Source organism: Pleuronectes platessa, chromosome 14 (genome assembly GCF_947347685.1).
Source record: "Pleuronectes platessa chromosome 14, fPlePla1.1, whole genome shotgun sequence".
In the NCBI taxonomy this organism is placed as follows: domain Eukaryota; kingdom Metazoa; phylum Chordata; class Actinopteri; order Pleuronectiformes; family Pleuronectidae; genus Pleuronectes; species Pleuronectes platessa.
The window spans coordinates 9,972,496-9,997,229 of NC_070639.1; the positions used below are offsets into that span (position 1 = coordinate 9,972,496).

Consider the following 24,734-nt stretch of genomic DNA (forward strand, 5'->3'; position numbering starts at 1 on the left):
AACAGAACTCAGCAGACTAATACTTTTCTTGAATCAGAAATATTATGTAATTAAATATCAGTCTCACCCTTCAGTCCACTTTGACCTGACACTCCTTTTAGGCCGACCTGGCCTGATACTCCAGGTTCTCCTTTAACCCCCCCGAAGCCCTTCACCCCGGAATAACCCCTGCTCCCTTCGAAGCCTGACATGCCAGAAGATCCTTTATAACCTGGGAAAGAAAAGGACCACAAGTAAAAAACTAAACATAAAAATCGTCATGATATTTGATTTTCAATATTACTCGACGTGGTAATGTCTAGATTATCAATTCAAATATGAGGAGCACACCCTTCATTCCTGGGAGTCCTGGGCGTCCATCTGCACCTGGCTCTCCAAGATTACCAGAGGGGCCATACTCTCCAAGGACACCGTCATCACCGTACCCCCCAGGCATTCCTTTTAATCCGATTGGACCTGGAGGGCCTGATTCTCCTTCACTTCCCCTCTCTCCAGGGAATCCTGAGCAGGATGATGAACCATGATAACACACGAAAAAGACGGTGAGAAGTGAAAAGGAGCATTTCTGAGAGAGGGTACTGTGCGGTTGCCATCTTTGCCTCACCTGGCTGTCCAGTAGCACCTCGAGGCCCAGGTAGACCTCGTTGCCCAGGGTCACCGGGGTAGCCATACTTGCCAGCAGGCCCAGGCCTTCCTTGCTCCCCCTGTAGTCCTCTAGGTCCACTCTCTCCTTTGAAGCCAATCATTCCAGGCATGCCACCCATTCCTGGTTTGAATGGAAGAACAAGAACAAGAGACAACAGCTCTCAAATCCTTAACTATCCCACAATTACTGAAGATAAGGCAAGAAGTCAAACTAATACAGGTAGGTGAAATAAACTGTTGAGTTTGAACATCACTAACCTGGATATCCGGGATCTCCTTGATTCCCAGTCTCGCCCTTATTTCCTTGAAGCCCAGGCAGCCCAGAATCACCTTGGCCTCCAGAGGAAGCCCCGAAGATCTCTCCATGAAAACCCTTCTCACCCTGTCCACCGTGTCGCCCGGGCATACCGGGTGAACCAGGGACACCAGGTGAACCTTTGCTGCCAGGAAATCCCGGGTCACCACGTGGGCCGGCAAAACCTTTAATGGAAAACCATTAAAACGAAAGTAAACAATCAGGATGAAGGATAAAATTCAAGTCAAAGTTCAGATGTGATTCTCTCTATCCAATGATTGGCCAGTGTCTTCTTGTCATTTTGTACCTGGTGGTCCGGTACGGCCACCTACGCCTGGCTCTCCTGTTTCTCCTTTCTCTCCGTGAACTCCAAGTATACCCCGTGGTCCTTTTTGGCCTTGAAGACCTGGTTCACAAAACATAAAAAATGATTCATAGATATTCAAATGCAGGAAAAACAGAAGAATATTTTGTTGTTGAGTTACCTTGGAAACCTGGTAATCCAGGGGGCCCTGGAAGTCCAGGCTGCCCAGGAGGTCCTGGAAGTGCATTACAAGGACCTGAAAATAACATAACATAACAGAAACAGAGTCTTCAGGGCAACATCTTGGTAAAAGTGACTGATTATGTGTGACTGTTTTATATAAAACTATTTTGATGGTCGTCTGCTGCCCAGCGTGGGTTGTTTTTCAGAACATGATATTACGATTACATTAGCTTGTATGTCAACACACTCAATCTAAAATTGTTAACAATTAAATCATCAGGCACACAAGTCAAATAACAAAAAGGCAAAGCTGTTATCAGAGAGCTGTTAAAAAGGAAGCAATAAGGTGAAAACCTTATTAGACCAGCTACCTGTTACATCCACCTGTCCTCCATCTTCTGTCGGACTACAGCTGCCTTTCAGTTGCAAAAGAGAGAGAATGAAAGAGAGAGGCATTCGGAACCAGAGTTAATCAAAAGCACAAGCATTATCTCAAACCAGCTCAGCTGCAGCTGGTTTGAGGGATGCAGCCCCTGCATCGAGGAGACAACAGGGGGCGAAGAGAGAGAAGTCAATTAGATGGCAACATATCCTCCTCATGCTTCCTCCTTATTTGATCACAATCCATTAATGGTCATTTGCATTTCACTACTTTGCATCGTATTACAAAAGAGAGAACTTTTAGACAGTCATAGTAAAATCAAATATTTAGATTGAAAACAGTTAAAAATCACTGTAAAGTGGTAAAAGCCTTGAAGGAGAAAATATGCAACATGTTTAAGACTTGATGAAAAGGAAGAAGGCAGCGGTCAGCTGACTCTTACCTGGACTGCCAGGTGTTCCAGGAACTCCATGATAGCCTGCAAGACCGTCATCGCCAGGTAAACCACGCTGGCCTTTGAGGGCACCAAGGACGGCACCTGGCTTTCCCCTCGGCCCGGCTACACCGGGTTCACCAGGTAGACCTAGGAAACCTTTGTCTCCACGTTCTCCCCAGGGACCTTCTCCCTGTTCACATGAACCAGTTATACTGTGTCTGTTTCTGACTCTGACCCTATGCACATTATAAGGCAATTGATAATGATTTTAAATATGATGAGTATGTTTGATGTTACACTTTCATTATGAACATGACTGATGGACTCACCGGAGGACCCCGGCTACCAGGGAAACCAGGGAAACCGTTTAGGCCTGGAACACCTTGTGCTCCCAGCTCACCGTCTCTTCCAGGATCCCCCAGATCTCCAGGATATCCTGCGTAGATCAGACACAAATACACAAAGATATATATAATCCATACAATCCTGCATCAACACACGTACATACAGTTGACACACACATAACATATAGACTGCACCTTTCTGTGTGGCCACACTTGCTATTCCTTTTTGGCCTTTTGGCCCCGGTTCACCATTGAGCCCCCTAGCGCCCTGTAAGACATCATATTAAAGAGTGAGGGAACAAAGAAGAATGGAAAATTAAAAATGGGAAATTATTATGAGGATATGTGATTTTCATATTCGTTTTTAAAATATGATTTTCATGATTTTTCTCTTACATTGGACCCGTCCTCGCCCTGGGGACCTGGGTCTCCTGAATCACCCTCCTGACCAAACTCTCCCGTCATCCCAGGATCACCTCGATCCCCAGCAGGGCCAGGTGGTCCCGATGGAGAGTTTACAACACTGCACTCACATACTCCATGGTCACCTACAGGGACCGTCAGATATTATCAATAATTCCTCATGATATGAACAATCATCATTAGTTAGGACAGTATGGCTACAGCACCTTTCCCTCCTTTATAGCCTGCGTTGCCGGGCCTCCCTCTCCCGCCTGGAGCACCCTTAAAGTGCTCTTCCCCTGGAAACAAACAGAAATACAGTTAAATCAATTTCAGGAAAAAGGAGAAAACAACAAAAGATACAATATATATAAAATTTACTATGAGTGTATCAACACAAATGCACAGTAAACCAATCTCTCACATGTGTGTGTGGGTCCGGGAGAGCCCATAGACCCTGGTCGCCCCTTGGCTCCTGGGGGTCCTACACTGACTGCCGGGCTCCCTGGTTCCCCATCTGGGCCCATCGCTCCTTGTTCCCCCTTTATGCCAAATGGCCCGAAAAAGTCCCACACTGAGAGGAACAAATGGAAGAAGGTTCAGTGTATTATGTGGATCCAAGTGTGAAGGAATCTCTTTGTTTAGCTTTAGCTGAATGACCTTGTTGTTGTGTGTCAGAGGCAGGACGTCCTGGTGGTCCAGGGAGGCCTTGATCTCCTATTGGGCCCCTCTCTCCATGTGGACCCTGCTCACCAAGGGGACCCGGAGGTCCAGCTTTTCAAATCAAAGCAAATGGAATAAATATTTGTTAACTGCAACAGGTAACATCAACTGCATGAATCCATTATTTAACCCATAGCTCTCTATCAGATTATAGATGATAAAGGGTTTCTAAGCCAATGTAGCTTTATTTGAGGATGCTGTAATAAAAATAACAACACAAATAATAATAACTGTTGTGGTTATTATAATACCAGATTTCTTCTCTTCATCTGTCACTAGGTTTCTCTGAAAAATACCCTTAATTTATACAAAAAACAATAACTTTTAAGTCATACATTGTTATGTTCACTTCATCCAGCTGCCCCCCTACACCACCTGGTCTGCGTACTGTCAGGTGATGCCCCTGTAGGACAAGATGCTCTATTGTTCCTCAGGATCACGGAGTCTCTGCTATGAATTTGAATAACCTTCAGCAAGTCCATATTTATCTCGAGCACCTGACTCAGTGTGGTCGGTCACAGCTGAACTTCAGTAATACCCCAAATTTCCCTCCAAGAGTTTCACTTCATGTCAGTAACAACTTTGTTAAAATAGCTTTTAACACTGTCGGACTGTGTGTGTGTGTGTGTGTGTGTGTGTGTGTGTGTGTGCGTGCGTGCGTGCGTGCGTGCGTGCGTGCGTGCGTGCGTGCGTGCGTGCGTGCGTGCGTGTGCGTGTGCGTGTGTGTTTCTATCTGTTTCCTCTTTTCTGTTGGCTCATTGTTTTTGTGTATTAATCCACATACCTGCTGGAGACCAAGGCCATAAGGATCCAGATGAGATCAGCTCTCCTGGTTCACCTCGGACTCCCTGAGTCACAAAGTTAACGTCTGTGTCATTAGACTGTGTGTGAGCACAACGGTGACTGTTTGAAATTGACCAACACACATTTCCTGCTGCTGCAAAGCGTTGAATCACTATCCTGTTTTTCCTTTTTTAATCTCTGTGTGTTGTTGTCTCACTTCTTCGGGGTATGTTTTACTGGATTCACTGGAAACATTTGTGGTGGAAATCTAGTGGTGGAAATTAAACTTAATTTTTTACTTTTTTATTTATACACAAATTCTTGTGACAGAATCACATGTATATATTTAACAGGTGCTTCTTCAAAAATGTCTGATAATAATGAAATATTCAAACGGCACGCACGATGTTGCAACCTCAACTTTACATTGGACTATTTTTGGTATCTTGTGCGTCATTAAACACAAACACTTGACATCTGTGAAAATTTAAAATTATCAGGTGTAAAATAAACTTATGTAGGTTTTAACAAAGCCGCCACGAATTTTTAAAAACGTCCAGTTACTCAAGTAAAAATTACTCTACGAACAACAGTCCTGCATTAAGCCATATCAGCAACATAAAGTATTAAGAGTTAATTATGTTTAATTCAGAAAAATGGCTCCTGTAATTATAAAAGTAAAAAACTGGATTATTATCACTGATACATTAATGTAGAAGTAGCATTTTACTGTTGTAAATGGTTGAGGTGGAGGTAACCGTTAGTAATTCATATCGTTTATAGGTAGTTTGATTTGTAGCATCATGATTTATAATTGAATGGTAACGAAGAGGAAAGTTACATGAAACTTTACAATGGAAATATCTCAGATTTGTCTATTGAAGCACTTGTGTAAATGTACGAATTTACATTGTCATTATTGTCTTTCAATGATAATCCAATTACTATTTTAAATGCACTTATTTGTCTCATCAAGTTGGAAAAAGGTTTGAGACGTAAAATCACAATCAGTTGCTTTTCTCACCTTATATCCATCTCTGCCTCTTGGTCCTAAATCGCCAGTATCCCCCTGAACCAGAGTTTTCATTCATCAGGTTATAAAATGAAATTTTATTCAAATTTGATGATAGAATAATAACAAAATCGTTCACGCAGACATACCCTTGGTCCAGGTCTGCCATCAGCGCCAGGTTCACCCTGGAACAGCATTCAAAAACAGCATTAACAGCACGTAACATGTGGATAGAAGACTGAGTTTTGCTTAGATGTGAAGAAATTAAGGTTTGCTGACCCGTGATCCAATGAATCCCATTACACCCGTTTCTCCTCGGTTCTGAGATCAAACCAAAAAGCAAACGTCAGGGCCATGGTGACGTGTGAATCTATTAGTGCACGTGAGTATGAATACATATAAATGGGTAAAATCGCCAATGAGCCGATGACATACCACATCTCCGCTTTCTCCTTTCAGACCTTTTTCTCCAGGACTTCCCTACAATAAAGACAGTTGAGTGTTTTTGTGGAACATCACTGTTTGCGTCACTTCTATCTATAATTGTTATTTTAGGAGGCCACATTTCAGTGTGGTTACCGCAGGGTAATGACTAAAGCAGCACATGTTGCTGATGAACAGACCTTGATTCCATAGTAGTCAGGGGGCTCAGAATAAGGATGAGTGGAGTTCCCTGGCTCGCCTGGAGGTCCTATGTCCCCCTGTGGTGGGAAGTAGGAATTGCCACAAAAGTCAGCAAACTCAGAGAGAAACAAATCATCATCGGTCAACAAGTACTAACCTCAAGTCAAAATAACTCTTGTTAAAACGCTACTGGTAGAGTAACAGAAATATAGTAGGTAATCTGCAGAAAGATGTCTACTGTGACTGACATATTATCATAAATCAAATTACTAGATTGTAAATTCTGATGCAGAATCTGCATTTGGGGAACTTAAGGGAACGTGACATGATTGTAAGTATAGAAAATAGCAACAAAGTAAAAATATTTTATATTTGGGATATCTCCGATTGTACAATATTGGATACTGACATTTTTAGCAGGCAACTAACTTTAGTGATACTGTTAACGAGGACGTTACATTTTTGTATCGTTGCAAGATATGGTGTTTTTCAACATTTAGGGTTAATTCATTGATCCTGATGAAAAGAATCACACATGTTTAGGGGACTGGTATTTATGAGTGTGTGCAATTTGGTGCAGAATCAAACCAATACAACTTTGGATCTAGTGAATTTAAATTAAAAAAGACTTAGTGCCACTGTAGTTTAGTAATTTGTTGAGGTGGTGAAGATGGTTGGAAAACAACGACTTTATTTTTAACAGTGTGATGTATTTCATGAGCTTATGAGTTTTTTAATGTAAAATTTATCATAATTAGTGTGGTTAAATAAATAAAGTAATGCATAAGAGCATATAAAATTGTACTTAAGTACAGTAATTGAGTAAAAGTACTTTGTTGCGATGAACTACTAAAAGTCGTATAAATGACTTCATGTTGTTTTCATGTAACCAGTGACTGATCCGACATTCGTGATGCATTTGTACAAACATGGCCACTCACATAGTCTCCTCTGATTCCTTTAAACACTTTGGTCATAGTGCCCTGCTCAGAAAAACAAAAACACATGTGAGGTTGTCTTCTTACATTGGCTACAGTTCACTGACTCCATGCAGTATTTACCGAGTCGTGCAACGAGTTAGAATTTTGTCGTGTCATATTCCCGGAGTTGTTACGTTACCTTTGGTCCACGTGGACCTGGAGACCCTGGGGGACCCTTTCAGAAGACAAACAACAGGATCCTAATAAGCACTTGATATCATAATAGATAAGGTTTCACAGTCTAAAAAAATTCATAAGTTTTACCTTTGGTCCTGGTAACCCTCTGTTGCCCTGCCATCCTGGCTTTCCAGTAGGCCCCTGACAAAAAAACACATGAAAGACGAAGTCAAATGGGAGAAGTTGCAATGAATGTTTTAGATAATTCATTGGATTGAACTTATCTTACAAATATTCCGTGCATCCCTGGTGTTCCGGCATCTCCCTGCAGATGGACGATTAAAGAGTTACGATGTAAGCTACATCTGTACGACTTTGCAGCAATGTAAAGGTATAAATGCCATTTTATGGAGCCAGGTGTCCTTCAGTAGTAAAGTAATATGTGTTGTGAACTCACCCTGAAACGCTGCATGTACACACTCAGCTCCAGCGAGTCTCCCTTCTCTCCCTTCCTGCCCGATTGTCCCTTGGAGATGAAGAGCAACGGTCAGGAAGTCAAACTCTACGTGTTATATACATCAAAATCTAGACAGGGTTAGAGTCGCACTTACAGGAAAACCAGGTGAGCCATCATAACCAGGTTGTCCCGATGAACCTGAGTCTCCCTTTGTCCCGTTGCAACCGTCTGCTCCCGGCCTCCCTCTGGGCCCAGCTTGTCCTGGGTGTCCCTGCAGCGAACGTCAAATCAAAACAGTCACAATCCAGAAGAATAAATGAGAAAATACAACGACATGATTCTGCTTTCATCCAGACTGGTGGATGGACTTACAGGTATGCCATTGCTTCCAGAAAACCCAGGAACGCCGGTTTGTCCCTGTGGAGCAACACAAATCAAGCTTTTTAAAAAAGTTTTCAGTGAAGTCGATTTTTTAATTATTCTTCTAAAAAAAGAGACAATGATATTTTACCACGCTTCCTTTAGGACCTATGATGCCGCTACGGCCACTGTCGCCTTTGTGGCCCTTTTGTCCCTGGATGCCATAATCACCTGGTCGTCCAGGAGGCCCGTGTGGACCCTGGGGACCAACAGGCCCAGGGTGACCCTTATGTTGGGAGGTTAAAAAGAAGAGTTGATTAACTTCATTTCAAAGAAAGACACCTTCTGTACATGACTAACATATTCATTTGATGTTAACTTTAATCTGAAGGAAAAGTTTAATTAATTAATCAATTCCATTGTCATTTTTCTCTATCAACAATGTTATGACAGTGGAGAGATCCCTGGTAAAAAAAACAATGTTACCTTACCTTTTGATGAATTAGAAGATTTGAAAATAGGAACAGTGTTTATTGAGGGTTTAGAAGCAAAGCATCACAACAATGATACAAAAGAAATGCAATCATTCATTTCACACGTTTTCATGGATCGCTTTCATGTGATTTTCTGTTTCCGTCACAAGGGGGAGACAAACACTTTTCTTTTTCTCTCCATCAGCGCTCCTCGCTCTATACAGCCACCCAGTGGTCACTTAGTGTACTTGCAAGTGTTACCTGTGTAAAAAGTCAGAGAAGCATCTAAACTCCACAAAATACATTTTCAGTGTCACTGAACTTGTTTGATTTAACTTGATTTGATTTAACTAAGAAAAGACAACAAGTAGAAAATGAGGGGGGGGGGGGGGGGGGTGCTCGAGGGGCAGAAAGCAAATAAGGGCTGGTGGGATGGAAACAGAATATGGACAGGACAGACAAGGGTAAGGATACTATGAGGATAAAGATACTATGGGAATTTGGTGTGTTTTCATGGTATGAGGGTTGATGGGGTCAAATAGTGGTGACCTTCGAGGTTTGGGGGCCTGACCATGTTCCTGTGAGAACCAACAAACACAGCGAGGTTATACGTCCCCAGACAGAGATGCTCTCTGGGCCTTGTGATATGGAGCTTGAGCCAAGGGGTCCCAAGGGAATTAATAAAACTGCAGGGAGCCTAAACAATGTCAAATAACAATTCAAACAATCTCACAGGCAAATTATGATGCAGATAGTGTGAGATAAATACAAATGATGAGTTTGCACTTCGGCAGCTTGTGCGTCCTGTGTGTGTGTGAGGGTGCAATTCGGGCCCAAAAGCCACCCATATAGCTTATTAACAGGAGGTGTGTGTTGTGTCTGTGCAGCTGCTGCCTATAGAACCGACAACAGACACACACCAGTCCTGTGAAAACAACAAAAACGCCACATGAACAACGTCAGTGCTTTATAGTCTGTGTCATCTTTTGTATATTTAGAAATTAAAACAACTAGAGAGACCCCTGTATATTATATATATTAGTATAGTGTCAAATCATAACATACATAATCTCAAGGCACTTAACAAAGAAGGTCGAGACCTTAAAAATGACAGAGAAACACAACAGTTCCCACAAACAGACTTAGTGTGGGCGGCCATCTGCCTCGAACAATATATCTTGCCCATAATGGAGATGGTATCACGACCCTGGCTATAGTCATTTTACCATTAATAAAAATATTACGAAAAAACCACTTAATATGTTTACATTAGGCAGTAATGACATCACAATCTGGAATTTTTCAGAATATTATCGAGGATTTCCAGTATGACAGAGCTTTAAAGCCACCTGAGATGAAACTGCAGTTGAGCTCTGTGCAGCTGCACTGAGCCGTTCTTCTTTCAGCTAAACGCTAATCATAACAAAAAGACACGTGAAGTATCTGCCCAAACATATCATTCTCATTGAAAGGATAATAATCAAGTGGACTCACTTTTTAAGAGACAAATGGTTCTGTCAAATTAATAGTTTGATGATAATTCACATGGAGGGAGAAGCTAAATATACAGTGATAGAGAGGAGCGAGGTGGAGTGATGTTTTTCAAAAGAAAGAAACCGTTTGTGTGTGTGTGTGTGTATATGTGTGTGTGTGTGTGTGTTTGTTTGTGTGTGTGTGCGTCTGTGTGTGTGTGTGTTTGTGAACTCCATAAGAGATCCTAGTCTAGAGCACTTCATGGTTCAGTATGTACAACTGCTGACTTTCTGCATGGCTTGAACACGGGGTCTGATAAATACCAGGTTCCTTATCCAACTCATCATTTCCTTTTTTCCTCCATTCTCTCCTGAGCCAGTCCTCCCCTCACTTTAATCACCAGTCCTCCGCAGCTTCACTTCCTACTTCCCTCCATACTCCCGTCTCTTATCTGCTCAAACTACTTCCACTAAGCATTTCCTTGCCCTCCCTAAACTCTTCGCATCTATTCAAACCCTCCTTTGTCAGTCTGTATTCTTTACTTGTCCCGTCTCGGCCGGGCAAAGACTAATCAACACGTTAACCTCCAGAGACAGATTATGTTGGGGGAGGGGGAGGGAGATAAAGTGGAAACCAAAATTCTATGAAAAAGTCACAGGAGATGACAAGTAGTTCAGGAAGAAGTATGAAAAGCACGACAATTGTCATATCAGGGCTCTAACGGCACATGTGAAAGATAAATACTTTAAAGCCGTTATCCAACTGGAGATTGTACGGGTTAGACGTGTTAAAAGTTTTTTATTTTATTTACAGCACATCGACAACGACTCAGCCTATATCGCAAAAAACGATTGAACTCATTGTCTTTCTAAGTTGTCATCTTCATCAGCATCTTGCATCGTGTATTGTTTTCATCCTGATATTTGTATTATTTTTCTCACAGAGACTTCTCCGGCCGATGTCCTGCTGTATCCTCACATGGGCTCACTCGGACATTCTCCACAGTTTTGACAAGGGGGCTAGCAGGAGGAACCGAGGATGATGTGAACGTGAACGAGTCGGACATTTGCATTCTCACATACAGCCCCTCCGAGAATATCCAGAGCTCAGTGCACGTCTGAAAGCAGCTTTATAGTGAAGTATAGCAGTGGGTGGATGGTCGTGTAGTGGAGCAGAAACCATGAGATTCAGAACATGACATCTAGATGATTGGAAGTTGAATGATCTTCAAACAAACACGATTCAGAGTTACTAGAAGGGAGCTACTCACACATACATGTGTGTCTGTTCAGGTCTGAGTTCTTCTCTGGGAGTCTTTCGAAGGCCGGTCATGACTTTACCAGGTAATGAAGCTCAGACATGTGCTTCCCTCTGGCTTAATTCTGTAACTATATCTGTCTGGGCTCTTTTATTTTCCTTCCCGTCCCAGTCGGCTCATGTCACCGCTTCAGCCTCATGTCTCGTGAGCTCGGTAATGGCGAGCGGTGAGCCGTCAATCAGCAGTCAGATCTACTAAAGTCACCGGGGCAGGAGAAGGAAGTGAGGGGGGGAGAGGCTAGAAGATCACAGCTGACCGGCTTCTCCGCAAGTTCAGCTTCTGGCTTCCGACTTGGTTATGCAGGTCATGAAGTCAAGCCAATTTTAGTCTCTGAATATACAAGAGAAAGTGGATTTTTAAAAATAGAAACACCAGCACTCTGAAATCTGGTGTCTGCTTTTTAGCTGATCACTTCTCACCTCATCATAGGTCTTTTAAACACTGCACATAAATGCTCGCACACACACTCACAGACACACACACACTAGGTTTTGTATGATGAGACGCTGAAATGGCAAAATGTTGCCCGTTTTTCACGTCAGGTGAATGTAAGATCTTAAAAACTATAGATAAGGGAGAGCGGGGTAATGTGGGAATTTTTTACATTTGCTCCCCTCTAGGCGAGCTAAACTGATATATCAGTCAAATTTACACATTTCCCATTAATTCAGGTTGTTTTCTAGCAATGGAAATGATCAGAATGTCTTCAGGACAAAGGGCAGTGAAAATGTGATTGTTTAAAAAAAAGTGGTCTTGAGCCGGGGTAAAGTGGGACACAAGACCACGTGAATATTCTCTTTGCCTCAGCTACTGCACCCCAGGCTACTGATTTTACTTTCCCTTTCTCTTTTTTCTTTATGAATCTTTTGAGGGTTGTCTTATCAATATTTCTATCCCTTCCAGCTTTTCTTAAGGACTAATTTCCTTGCATGACCTCAGCGGCTGCACTCTCCATCTCTGCGAGGGGTGTTTGGCCCCAGGTTGTCTTCCTGGTGTATAGTTTCTTGGCATGATGGCTTTTCTACAATGTTTATGACATTAAAAATAAAACATATATAATGTAATATAACACTAGAATATGTTTAAGACTAAACTTAACTTGTGCTTCATGGTGGGGTAAAGTGAGACACTGTCCCACTTTACCCCACAGCATTTGTCCCACTTTACCCCGAAGCCACAATTTTAGAAAAACAATATTTCTTATCAATTCAGGCTAATCTTCAGCTAGCATCAATCACATTTTTGTGAAAAGAACATACTTTCCACAGCACCTGCACCAACTTATCCTTCATTGCATGGGGGGAATGGGAGGGGCTTTTAAACATAATAGTCACATGACCACAAATGTGTTCCGTTGCCTAGATACAGGGGGTGTTTTACATCACCCGATGTCCCACATTACCCCGCTCTCCCCTACTGTCTTTCCTAAATATTCCTTTTCAAAGGCATCCTTTAAATATATTAAAGGATTAACCCCCTCTTTCGTATGTCTTACATGTCACTGACAACATGATCCAGCTGCACGTTTTGCAGCTGTAGGAAGGTGTGCGGAGAATGTTGGACATTAATTTTGACATGGGAGATTCCAGTGTGGAGAAAGCTGGTGCCCATCAACCGTCTGAGGTTCAAAGTTTATTTCAACCAAAATCTTGAAAGTAAGAAAGGTCCCGAGAGGTTGACATCTTACAACTGAATGTGAAAACCCAGAGGTTCAGGTTTTATATATTAGGTTATGTTGAACAAACAAGATTAGCGAGTCAGTTCACCTGAATAGCCTAGAAAATATAAAATTGGATTTAGTTTGTAGTGCTCAAAGGAATTAAGGACATTTTAAGTAAAAAATTCATCAACATGTTTAGCAGTTTGTTATATAACTTTTCAGCACAGAACAGTTTCAATAGAAACACAAGTTCTCCCTGTGAGATGTGGATTATAAATCTAAAATCTGAATCTAAAACAAACACACGCCAACGCAGTTTCCTTTCAGCATTAACCCGACCAAGAGTCCTCGTGACATCTCACCCTTATCAAGACATCTCTGAGAAAATCCCAGCTTTTCACAACATAAAATGCAGAAAGCATATTCCTCTCATTGTGCGTACGTGGGGGTGTGTTTGCATTTCTCATTCCTAAATTACAGATCTATTAAAAGTTTCCCCTGTCTGACGCCATAAATTTGATCAGACTGTCCCTTGGGTGAACAGATTTGGGAACGACCCACTAAGAACAGGATGGGAACACAACAAACCTCTGACCTCAGAGTGGAATAAAATAAATCAACAAACAACTGTCCGGAAACCTCCTCCATTATTCCATCTCTCTGCCAAAAACAAAAAAATATAGATGACATTTTGACTCTGAAATGGAAACAGATACAGATTCAAACTTTGATTCAAAGGTGGGAGGTCAACAGAGGAAGGTTGAATGATGAATACGAAGAAAAAAATATCAATGTTGGCTGCAACCGTAACAGTGGCATCATAAATAAAAGAACAAAACCTCAACCCTGTATTTACTCTGTTGCAAACAAAGCTAATTCCTCCTGTTCCACATGTCCTGCCCTTCCAGTAGTTGTATATACTGCATCTCCTCAGAAATAACATAGAATCCAAACACAAAGGGTTGTGGTGAGATAGTACCAATGCTATGTGGTGTTTACCTATAACAACCAGTGAAGTTTCAGTCCAAATACATATTTTCTAGACTCATTCAGGTCACTGTAACTTTTCACCACCAAAATCTAACCAGACTTGAGATATTATTCTCAAGAAGCCAAATTCCTTTGACCCGTCACCACCAAAATCGTATCAGTTAATCTGTGAGTCTAAATGGACATGTTTACCAAATATGAAAAGCCTCTCTCAAGGTGTTCTTAAGGAAACCTGTTCACAAGGCAAACAAGATCGGCGAGATCACAGTGAACTTGACCTTCGAGCAGTTCATCCTTGAGACAACTGAACGTTGTAAGTCTAAAGGAAACTCACAAGACCAGTCGCAGACACTGAGATGTGAAAATGTTTTCTAATAAAACTGTTGTAAAATGTTTTAAAAACTGTTTTAAATTGGTCAATAAAATAATTGACTAACCATAAAATTGTTTCATTTCTAAGACACTACATAAAAGCCAATTACTACTCTGAACTGCTTCATTGTATTGGAATGGAGGGAAGGAAGCAAAGTAGAAAAGAACAAATGAAGGAAGGAAAAGTTGGTGTGGAAGGGGGACGTAATAGAGGAAGTGTTACAGAATGATTTAAGAAAGGAGGAAATGGATAGAACAAAAGGGAATGACTGAACCTAAGGAAAGAAAGAAGAGAGGAAGGAACGTAGATAAGAAGAATATGAAGTAGGATATAAAGGAAACCAGGATTGGGAAAGAAGAGGCCAGGACGGAGAATTGCAGCACAGAAACACTAAATATCGCTTCCTAACTCGCACATCAGGCCTCAGACGCTTCGGTGGATTGGGTCCCACTGCTCTGCGACCCTGCTCAAATATTTTTCTTGGACACATTTCTCTTGGACTCATTTCCTGAGGATCTGCATCCGAAGCCCCGAGGGGGAAACAGAGAATCAGCTCCCCTGGATGCTTAGGGGCAATAAGGGGTTAGGGTAAAGCACTGAGAGGGTCCTCAACTGGAAGCCCCTGAGGAGGAGTCAGGCAGACCAAATAAACATGTGCAGATGATGTTTAGATATCTATTAGAGTGTGTTTAGATCTCCTGGCTGTGGTCAGGGGGGTCAACTTTCTGGAACGCCTTGACGGAAGAAAATGTCCTGCTTCAAAAAATCCTAGAGGATGAGGCCGTACAGGCAACAGGTGGGACAGGAAGTTATGAAAAACGGTCTCTGCTGCCATGGAGACAAACCTCGATGCCATATTCTTTTGAAACATCACTTGAACTTATTCCAGCTGCACAATGACAAAAAATCCTCTGACTCATCTGCTTGAAATGTCTCATGGGGAAGGCAAGGGAGATGAAGTACGGGGATAAAAACAGATGACGTTCCGACAAAGTGATTTGTTTGTCCCCTCGCTTTGTTTCTCATGGAGATCTCCTGCTCTTTGTTTAAACCCTCACCGCACAGTGGTTTGGCCCAGTTTACATCAGCATTAATGTGTTTAGGCTCTGAACTCATTTCTGCATGCACGTGTCGTTTCCCCGCCGAGCACGTGCAGACGTTTGTGCCAGAGATCCGACGGCATTTTGGATCAGAGCGTGGGGGCCTGATAATGACCAGTGGTTAGACTGACGTGTGTGTGTGTGTGTGTGTGTGAAAGAAAGAGAGAGTGTGTGTGTCTTGAGGGTGTGTGTTGAGGATAAAGACTCGAGGGGGGGATCCCAGGCTGAGAACAGAACAGCTTGCACCTCCAGCTATCCCACAGGTCTCTGGGGTCCGACACCTGTGCTATTGCCTCATGGCGGAGGAACGAGGCGTCTGTGGTCCGAGCACATGTGTGTCTAAACAGGTCACAGCTGCAGCTTGCGCGTGTGTGTCTGTGTGTGTGTGTGCGTGTGTGTCTGTGTGAGAAAGAGGGAGACATGCCGCAAGGTCCCAAACGAGGTGTCGCCCTCACCTCAGAGACCAGCCACCTGTGAGCTTGTGTCGGGTGTCGGCGTGAGTCTGAGCGTATGTCTGTGTGTAATGAGCTCCATCATGGGCGTGCAGCCTCTAATATAATCCCAGTGTTACATTTATCACTGCGATATAATGACATTACACTTTCCATACAGTGGATCGCCCAGAGCGCTGTGTGTCTTTGTGTTTATAAAGGCCCACAGAGGAAAACTCCGTTTCCTAAACAGACTGTTCTCGGACATTGAACATCACACCCCAGGGCACGGAAATATGTGCAGTAAATGATATATGGTGTGAAACTGTTTGAGCGGACGCAGCAGCAATGGGCAGATGAGAGAATGTAGTTTTTTTGTATTTTACATTAGGTGTGACCCAAAGATGGTTTCACCGATAAAAGTTACCTTAAAAACATTTTGATCACTAATTGTCGGCAAATAGAACAATAATAACTTTAGTGTTGAAGTAATTAATAGCTCGAGTTTATTAGCAGATAATCAATCTGGCAGCCCATTGGCTATATTGTCGGATGGCGAGTAGCCTTTGAGGGCCACGTCCAATATTTTGGGGCTTCTGGTGTTGACAGCAGATTTAAACTGTCTATAGTCTGATTAGTTCCTTTTATCACACAAGTCACAAAACACTTACTGTGATACGTAGGTGTTTTAGGTCCAGAAAACAATTAGGCTAATCTGTATTAACAGATATTTGCAAAGGCAGATAACAGATGCATTTCAGTTAATGTGTTCTGCCTCTTTTAGTCTCCACATGGACAGTTTATCAATTGTGCCCAGGAGACTGGTCAAAATCCCCCGAGCTCCTCGGCTTGAAATGATCCTGATCTCAACCAAATCCCATGGTCGTCCATTCATCTGTTGTTTCTAGATCTATGTCTCGATCGACACTGTTATCCCTGCAGCCACGCAGTTTACCTTCACGACTTAAACGACTTATCAATGGATAACCTGTAAAAACTGTGATTGCCAACATTGCTCTTTACAACCTTTTCTTTTATAAATGGTTTAAAAAAAAAATAAAACAATGCACAGCAATGGGGAAAACCCATGTTTGGAAAGTGAGAGTCAAATACCCAGCTGTGACATTGGTGCTTCTTGCCATGGACTTCAGCCAGTCACATTAGTGTCAGGGATACCCATAATCCTCACGGTCTCTTTCTGCACCCTCTAACCCACCCAGCTGGCCCCGGCCCATGGTCCAATTTTTGCCAATCTGGAAGACATTTTCCCACATGGCGATGCAGCACCCACTGTCCCTCCAGCTGCAATACACATTCCTTGATCGTTTGCAAGGGAGCAAATCAGGGCAGTGGTCCAAGTATTTGTATGGTTTACTGAGCAAATGAATGAGTTGATTATCTTGAGGACATAAGTTACATCAAGTTGTTATTCCTAATTTGAGTAAGCAGCAGATGGTGTCGGTTGGGTATGGTGTTTTACCAAAATTGGAAACAATTGCTCCCAGAGACCTCGTCCCTGCTCCTGAGAAAAAACTTCTGCACTGAAAACATGTCTTCCATATAAGTGGAACAAAAATGAAAGGATTTAAAGGAGATCTAATTGTTTCCTCTGCAGCCGGCCCCCCCCCCCCGATGTAGATTTCACAACGAGGCCTGATGGGGAACACATGCCGTTGCTGTGGTGACCCAAAGCTCTGGTCACATTTTTCCCACTCTGAGGATCGTCTTTGTGGAGCACAACATTTCCTGAGTGCAGCCTACAAATCAAATCCAAACCTCCCAGAGGAGGATCAGCGTGAACACCTTGTTTACCCAATTTTCCTATTGTGAGAATACAGACTGAGACACATGTGATAGATATGGAAAACATGCTGGGTGTTTGTGTGTGTTTGTCCTTGACAGGGAGATGGATTGAGCAGATGAAACAGTCCCAGCTTGTTTCTTTAAAGGGTGTTCGCAGCCATATTTCTCTGTGACCAAAATGTGACAAAGTGTGGTTAAGTTCAGAGAGCCATGAGGCAAGAATGTAACCAGCATGTGGCAGAGAACAAACTTGCCCTCACGCCATGTTCTCTGCCTGACGATAACAGTCAGACTACAACAAGGCCAGTGTCTACGGCCAAAATACACACAAGGTCGACTGAAGAACTTGGATGTCATCATCAGTTTTCCTGCTGTCAGATGGATAACATGATGATGACAGTGTCGAGGTGACAAAATGGCATTCTGGGATATCTAATGTAATAATCAAAATCAAGATTTCCTCTTGTTTTCGACAAATGTCTCTCAGGCAAGACAAGTATAAACTATGCTACTTATGGCTCAGGAGGAAGAGCGGTTTGAGGTTTGATGCCTGTCTCATTCCAAATGTCCTTGGACAAGGTAATAAGGCCCAGAGCTGGGTTCCACAGCACATCAACCCAGAGGCTGTATCACTACTGGATGTTTTATTTTATTTTATAAAACATGTAACCCCACAATAACTTTTGTTGGCTAATAAAATGCTCCCTGGCCTTGGAAATATCACATATAACTGGATTACATTACTACGTTAAGCTTATCAGCCAGACATGCTGACATTTGTAGATTACGTTTCAGCAGACCAAGAGGATGAGACCCTGTCTTTGGTATTGTGCCGGCTAAATGAAAAGATGCAAACCCTCAAACTGTTGAGTTTGGCTCCTGTCACAGTGCCACACAATCCAAGAAATCCAAAACTTGACAGACCTGCTATTCCTGGTTTAGTTTGCTAAGCTACGATTATTTTAGCAAATGATTAATATTCTGAAGCAGTTGAAAATTACTTCATCTTTAGTTATAATACATGACTTTTGTGTGCATGTTACCCTGTGTTTGTGTGTGTGTGTGTGTGTGTGTGTGTTATCGTGTATTTTAAAAAGAGATGCCCCTTTGTCCACACCAACAATAGTCATCTTGTTCCCAAACCGCTACCATCGTCTTAAAATGTGAGAGCGAGCCCTTTAAATAGGCTCTTAAAGTCCGACCACAGATGGGTGCCGTACGGAGGGTCAAACCCCGCTTTCACTGTTATGGAATAAAAAGAGTGTGGGATGGAGTAAAGAATTCCTTTCTGATGAAAATGTCAGTGGAGAAATATGATGTGATCTTTGCATTCAGTTTTCTGAGTTAAGTGGAGCTGCACTGTAGAGTAAGTTTGATAGTTTGTTGACTTTCAAGCAAGGTTTGTTTCTCACATAAGAAAGCGAAATTGCAAACTGCAATAATCAAAACCTTTATGCTGGTTGAAAATGTGGAAAAGTTACTCTAGTGATGAAATAACAGCAAATTATCACCTACTCTGCAGAACTACCCTCTGTGAATTTTGGGTTTTCGTCGGGTTTCTCTCCTCTCACTATGTTCAGCGATGTTGTCTCCAGATGCAGCAGGCAGCTTTTTAGCTAAAACCAACTCGATAAACTCCAACACAGCCCCAATCAGCAGGCAGACAGATTCTGTGGCTGGTTGTTGGAGCATTTAACAGCTGAAGAGCCAGATCTTTTTCTCAGGAACTGGTGGATACCAAAGCAGAGCTAAAAGCAACATGGAAATCTGACTTGGATCTGTCAGGAGGTCAGAAACATGACTCAGAATAAATGTAAATGTCGCTGTGTGTCAGCTGGATGTGTGAATACATATAACTGCTGGTGAACAACTTTACGATACTTAAATGGACCACAATGCTGTGTTTAAAGGTTGTCAAAAAAGTTGATATATTGATTATTTTACTCATGAGGTAACAGTTTATCAATCTTGTAAAAATCGTAAAATTGTTTAAAGCCTACTTTTAAAGCTACACTATGCAACTTTTACAGAGCAACAGCGACTTGCAGTGGTTCTCATGTAAATTAAAAGACAAAGTCTATCAATGTGTTGAGGCCTCTAAGTCTTTTTAACTGATCTAGAGTTCAGCATCACACTTGAACTTGCTGGACCTGATTCTGTCGATTCAAGCTGCTACTATTGGTCAGTTGAACACACTACCTACTCAGCAAAGTTACAGAGTGGAAATTAAAGTGGCACCGTTCTCTCTTATCCAGGTCAGTGTGTAATTTAAGGTAAAAAAGTTGCTTAGTGTTGCTTTTACTTGCTGTTTTTAGAACAATTAAAAAAAGTTCTTTGCACCCTTGTCCAAAATTTATTTTTGGGATTATGGTGCTTATTATTTCTTTGCTCATTGATCTGTGTGTTCAGTAAGCAGATAGTTCTGAGTGGAGGAGTGAAGCCACACAAACCACATGAGGAATGTGTGAGGTGTGAACATTTAACAGGCTATTAAAGACTTTCTCCCAAGCTTGACTTTAATGTCTTTAACCATAACTTTTAACAGGTTCACACAGTGGCTGAGACGTCTTTAAAACCTCTGACCTGTAGCAACAGCCACCAATGATGCTTCCCTCCATCTTGTGTGTGTTACTGTATATCATCATCACTGGGCTGCGTTAACACACACAAACAGCTGCTGAGAGTCTGTTTGTCTAAGCTCCTCTCAAGACATGTCCTACTGCTCCACAGCCTTAATTTTCACACAGGACAAAGCCAGCTCACGATCCCCGCTGAATTCCTCTTTCCAACATCCTAATGAAAGAAAATCCTTCTGCCTGAGAGTTTTAGTGAAAGCAGCAGGGTTGTAACCTCCCACCCTCCCGTACACTCACACTCACGTGCACCATCTTTTTTTATTCTAAAGTTTTACTCCACAGTTGATAGTTGTTCCTTGACAGGCCCAGTCAAGGTCTAGGTCAGGGTAGAGCTCAGGTTTGCATGTTTTGAGATGAGGGACTTATAGCTGTCATTATGAATCATTTATCACTGACATGTGAAGCTACAACACGCCCCTAATGCAAACTGACATGCCACGATACCGCGAACAAATCAGATCAAAAACGTATAAGTCCTCCTCTGCTGTCAGACTAAAACTCTATATCTGAGGAGATGAATCATGACCGGCCGCTGACGGAGAAGCAGCTTTAATCAGAGGAGCGCAACCCTGATTTAAGGTCAAGAGTTATAGGGAGTTTATTTAATACACAGAGTTGGGCACACTGAGACAGTTTCCAGAGGGTATGCAGGGGCCATGATGTCGGTTTCACATGCATATCACTACTGTCAGCTGAGAAACTCACCAGGGACGGAGGAAAAATTCCTGCTTTTCCACGGACTGTTGCCGTCCCGCTCTAAACTTTCCTGTTTAAAATGGGCTGTTTACTTGACCTGTGGTGATGCTCGTTGCAGCTTTCATTTGGAAACTGTAAAAGTGGCCTGTGGTAATTGAGCTGGGTTGAGTAATGTCTGATTGCGGGACTCATCCGCTGAATCTGCACAACCACCGCACAAAGAGCTGTTTACGTGTTTGTTCAAAAGATCGGTAAAGCTTCCCGAGCACTGGTCACCTATTCATTCAAATTGTATTAATATTGAACGTATCGTGTGTCCAAATCACACTTAACTCAACACTTCCTTGGGCCCTTAACAATACTCGTTTCAAGTGTGAAGCAGATAAGATGAACAGTTTTTTACCTAAATGAGTCACATGCAAACAGATGGAGAGGTTTATGGAAATATTCGATAGATGTCACATATTTGCGAGTTTTAGGATTTGCTTTGAAAAGGTTTAATACATATAGGGGTTGTAAAATGTTCTCACTGTGAAGAGGTCACGGTCGTGCAAGCACAGTAAAAACTAAAAAAAAACACAGATACAGAGTTTACATCCTTGTGCAAACACCATATATTCAACTCTTTGATGTCTTTCATGATGAACGAACAGCATTCCTCTCTGTGCCGCTATCCTGTCCTTGAGCAGACAGGAAAGTACATCACATTACAGTCATGGGTACTGGATTCAGAATGTAGGTATGCCTGGCTTGTTTTTCGTGGAACAAGGAAATCTTTGCCATTTATAGCTTCAGCCAAACACAGACAATCTTGTTTCCCACAAAAACAGGGACTGTCCATATTAAAAAAAAGATCAATAGAGCGTCATTGTGTTCAGCTTCCTAAGACGTGTGTCACTTCCTGCTCTTCATCAGCTGTCGCAGCTTTTCCCAGGGTGGAAAGGCCAGCGTATCTCCATCTGCACAGTGTCTGCGATGGTGATTAAAATCGTCACTTTCACACACACACCCACGTTATCTTTCTCCCCCGAACACATCGACTGTCTCTCAATGCGTTGTTATCTCTGCTTGTCCACTCTGTGGGACAGTGAGCTCATGCGGATGGACGCTTCTGTTCGTTAATCCAAAGTTTCTATTTCTCAGTACGACCCGAGCGCCACTCCCCGTTTCTGAGAACAGAGGACAGAGAGACTCCCGACAACAAAAGACAGCATTGATCTCCTAAACGTGTTTTCTGGTGAGGCAAGGGGAAGCTTGTGTTCAGTTTCTCGTGCTCTCATTGATTTTTCATGCTTAAGTCGGCTATTTTTACAGCACCTGAGATCATCCTCTCTATCTTTGACCGCTCTTCAGTTTCTTCATAAAGGAGCCAACGCCATTGCGCGATTAAAACTCTGCCCTTTCCTTTCAGCTATAAATGGCATTTTGGTGAACTATACTTCAGATGCTTTGTATGCCTCATTGATTTAGTCGTTATTCAATTTCATCTTGATTGTTCGGCCTTTTCATTTCCAATCTGAGGAGTCCAGTCCACCACTAATGCAGGAGAACAATGAGGACTTTATGAAGTATAGGCAGCTTGATTTTTTTTCTGTGCGCCTTCTCTGTCAGGGGCAGTGGGTGGTAGGGCCAGCGAGTCGGCCTGCCAAATCTCTGCCCTCCCTCCAAAGCAGAAAACCAGTGGAATTAACATGTTTAGCCCCCACCAAACAATCCAATTCATTCTTCCTGTCTCTCTCACGCTCTCTCCGTCTGTCTCTGTCATTTGAATCCACTCTAAGTCTCACTGTCTGTATCATGATGCCTGTTCTACAACATGAACTCTGGCATTCATTCACAAAGTACCTTGTGTGACCCTCTGTCCACTGAGACATAATTCATGTTCCTTTCCATCATGTATTACATTTTGATCTTGCATGGAAAAAAAACTCTTGGCATTAAATTATTTTGTGGCCACTGGGGGGCCACATGACGAAACACAACACTGACATATTATCCCCTTTTAAAGTTATAGAGAATAAGTCGCCAAGTAGAAGTTTATTTAAACATCGAGCAGACACAAAGCAACAGTAGCTCATGCTTCTTGCACCTTAAATAAATGGAAGACCAATGTTCATGCTCATTTTTGCCAGTTTTTGGTCTCCACCAACCATAGAGGGAAATATTTGGCTCTAGGAATGTTCACCAGCTAGGCAATATGTGTTTCATCTAAAGCTGTCCACGTTTTCCAAAAATTTGGAAAAGTTCAAATGAATTTGATACGACATGCAGTTTGTGAATATGCTGGTGTCTTTGATTTTCAATCCAAAACAAAATGAACGTTCACTTGGAGTCATGTTTCTGGCCATTTCATGAATGGAAGTCCGATGTTAACCCTCATTTTAGCCCTGTTGGTGTCCGCCACCCAAAAAGGGAAATATCTGGCTCTATGTTCACCAGCGAGCCACTAACGTTGTCTATTAGAGCTGTTTACAAAAGATCTGAATGGCTGTTTGGTACTAAACCGGCAGTGTACAGGGTTTTTTTCGGGGATTTAAGCCACTGAAATACTGAGTTCATCACAACAGGAAACACCATTCAAATAAAGGTTTGATTCATTTCAGCTTAAAAAAAATACTGATTCCAACTGGACTTCTCCCATCTCCCACTGGTGGACATGGTGGTGATTCTGGGCCAGCAACTGAATCCTACGACCTCACAGAGCAGCCAAACCAAGATGCTGACATGACCACAGACACCCATTAACAACCATCACCTAATCTCCACAGCTGCAAGCCCCAGCAGATCCAGGCAGCTGTGAAGGATCAGTTTGATCCGTCCAGGGAGGCGTTCGTCGTCATGACTCTCCTCTGGGGGGAAGAGATTTGGACTGACCGGAGACAGTCAAGAAGCAAGAGAGACGGAGGGATGAACACATCTGTGATAAAAGCCGTCTTGGTTTCCATTGCATTAACAAACAAGCACATCTGTTGGGTAATGCATTTGAGGGGGGGGGGGGGGGGATTTACTAGATGCAATGAAATACATCGGAAACCACAACTTAAGCCTAACACAAAGTCAAATGTATATTTCCTGGATTCTTGGAAAAATCGTATCTATTAGTTAGAAAAATAGCAATGTGTAGTGGGAGAGAAATGTGTGTATAATTCGTATTTAACACAACAGATATTTCCAAAGCACTTTGGATTGCCTTGCTGTTGAACTGTGCTAAATAAACAAACTTGCATTGGATGAGTAGAAATGTTTGAACTATGGCCAGAGTCATTTTGTACTTTTAGCTCTTTTTTTCATAGATAAACCACAAGTGATGTCGAGGTCTGACTGCCAAATAAAAAGCTCTTCACTCTCCCCACACAGTCATTATCACGTCTTCACTGAACTATCAAAACTCTTTCCCTCACATCTGGTTAATGCAGAGAAAGAGGAAGAGAGAGGTGGTCCGCTGACCCTGTCATCGGACCTTTGTGTTCTTCAGATGTGGAATGTGGAACTTCCTCTCTCCGTGCCTCCTTGTGGGGTTTCCTGTACCCATAGCAGGCGTGCAGGTCAAAGGTCAGGCTACTGTAAAGTGGATCGGGTGAATTCTTGTTGCGTGCCAACAGTGCAGTTGCTAGACTGATCCCGTCTTCACCTCAGTATTTTCTTTTAAAGAATGGTCCCCTCAGGAGCCGTTCTTCTGGTCGGCGAGACATTTCTGAGAGAAAATGTCAGTCCTTTACCACATCCCACAGATT

At 42.4% G+C, this 24,734-nt stretch overlaps 1 protein-coding gene across 2 annotated transcripts in view; it reads right to left on the reverse strand.

Moving 5' to 3' along the window:
• col4a2 (collagen, type IV, alpha 2) overlaps positions 1–24,734 on the reverse strand; it is a 54,998-nt gene that overhangs the window by 7,937 nt on the left and 22,327 nt on the right. Inside the window, exons 5-32 of one of the 2 annotated variants that reach the window (XM_053439693.1) lie at positions 8,199–8,333; positions 8,060–8,104; positions 7,842–7,958; positions 7,688–7,756; positions 7,520–7,555; positions 7,378–7,431; positions 7,253–7,288; positions 7,075–7,116; positions 6,133–6,210; positions 5,945–5,989; positions 5,789–5,830; positions 5,659–5,694; positions 5,522–5,566; positions 4,499–4,562; positions 3,652–3,765; positions 3,416–3,565; positions 3,219–3,290; positions 2,986–3,137; positions 2,785–2,857; positions 2,575–2,681; positions 2,252–2,435; positions 1,799–1,843; positions 1,426–1,500; positions 1,248–1,346; positions 904–1,125; positions 605–766; positions 331–501; positions 68–211 (exon numbers count right to left, since the gene is read on the reverse strand). In XM_053439693.1, coding sequence (XP_053295668.1) covers positions 68–211; positions 331–501; positions 605–766; positions 904–1,125; positions 1,248–1,346; positions 1,426–1,500; positions 1,799–1,843; positions 2,252–2,435; positions 2,575–2,681; positions 2,785–2,857; positions 2,986–3,137; positions 3,219–3,290; positions 3,416–3,565; positions 3,652–3,765; positions 4,499–4,562; positions 5,522–5,566; positions 5,659–5,694; positions 5,789–5,830; positions 5,945–5,989; positions 6,133–6,210; positions 7,075–7,116; positions 7,253–7,288; positions 7,378–7,431; positions 7,520–7,555; positions 7,688–7,756; positions 7,842–7,958; positions 8,060–8,104; positions 8,199–8,333 — 2,614 coding nt within the window. The remainder of the gene's footprint in view (positions 1–67; positions 212–330; positions 502–604; positions 767–903; positions 1,126–1,247; positions 1,347–1,425; positions 1,501–1,798; positions 1,844–2,251; positions 2,436–2,574; positions 2,682–2,784; positions 2,858–2,985; positions 3,138–3,218; positions 3,291–3,415; positions 3,566–3,651; positions 3,766–4,498; positions 4,563–5,521; positions 5,567–5,658; positions 5,695–5,788; positions 5,831–5,944; positions 5,990–6,132; positions 6,211–7,074; positions 7,117–7,252; positions 7,289–7,377; positions 7,432–7,519; positions 7,556–7,687; positions 7,757–7,841; positions 7,959–8,059; positions 8,105–8,198; positions 8,334–24,734) is intronic. The other variant, XM_053439694.1, reaches the window with a different exon arrangement.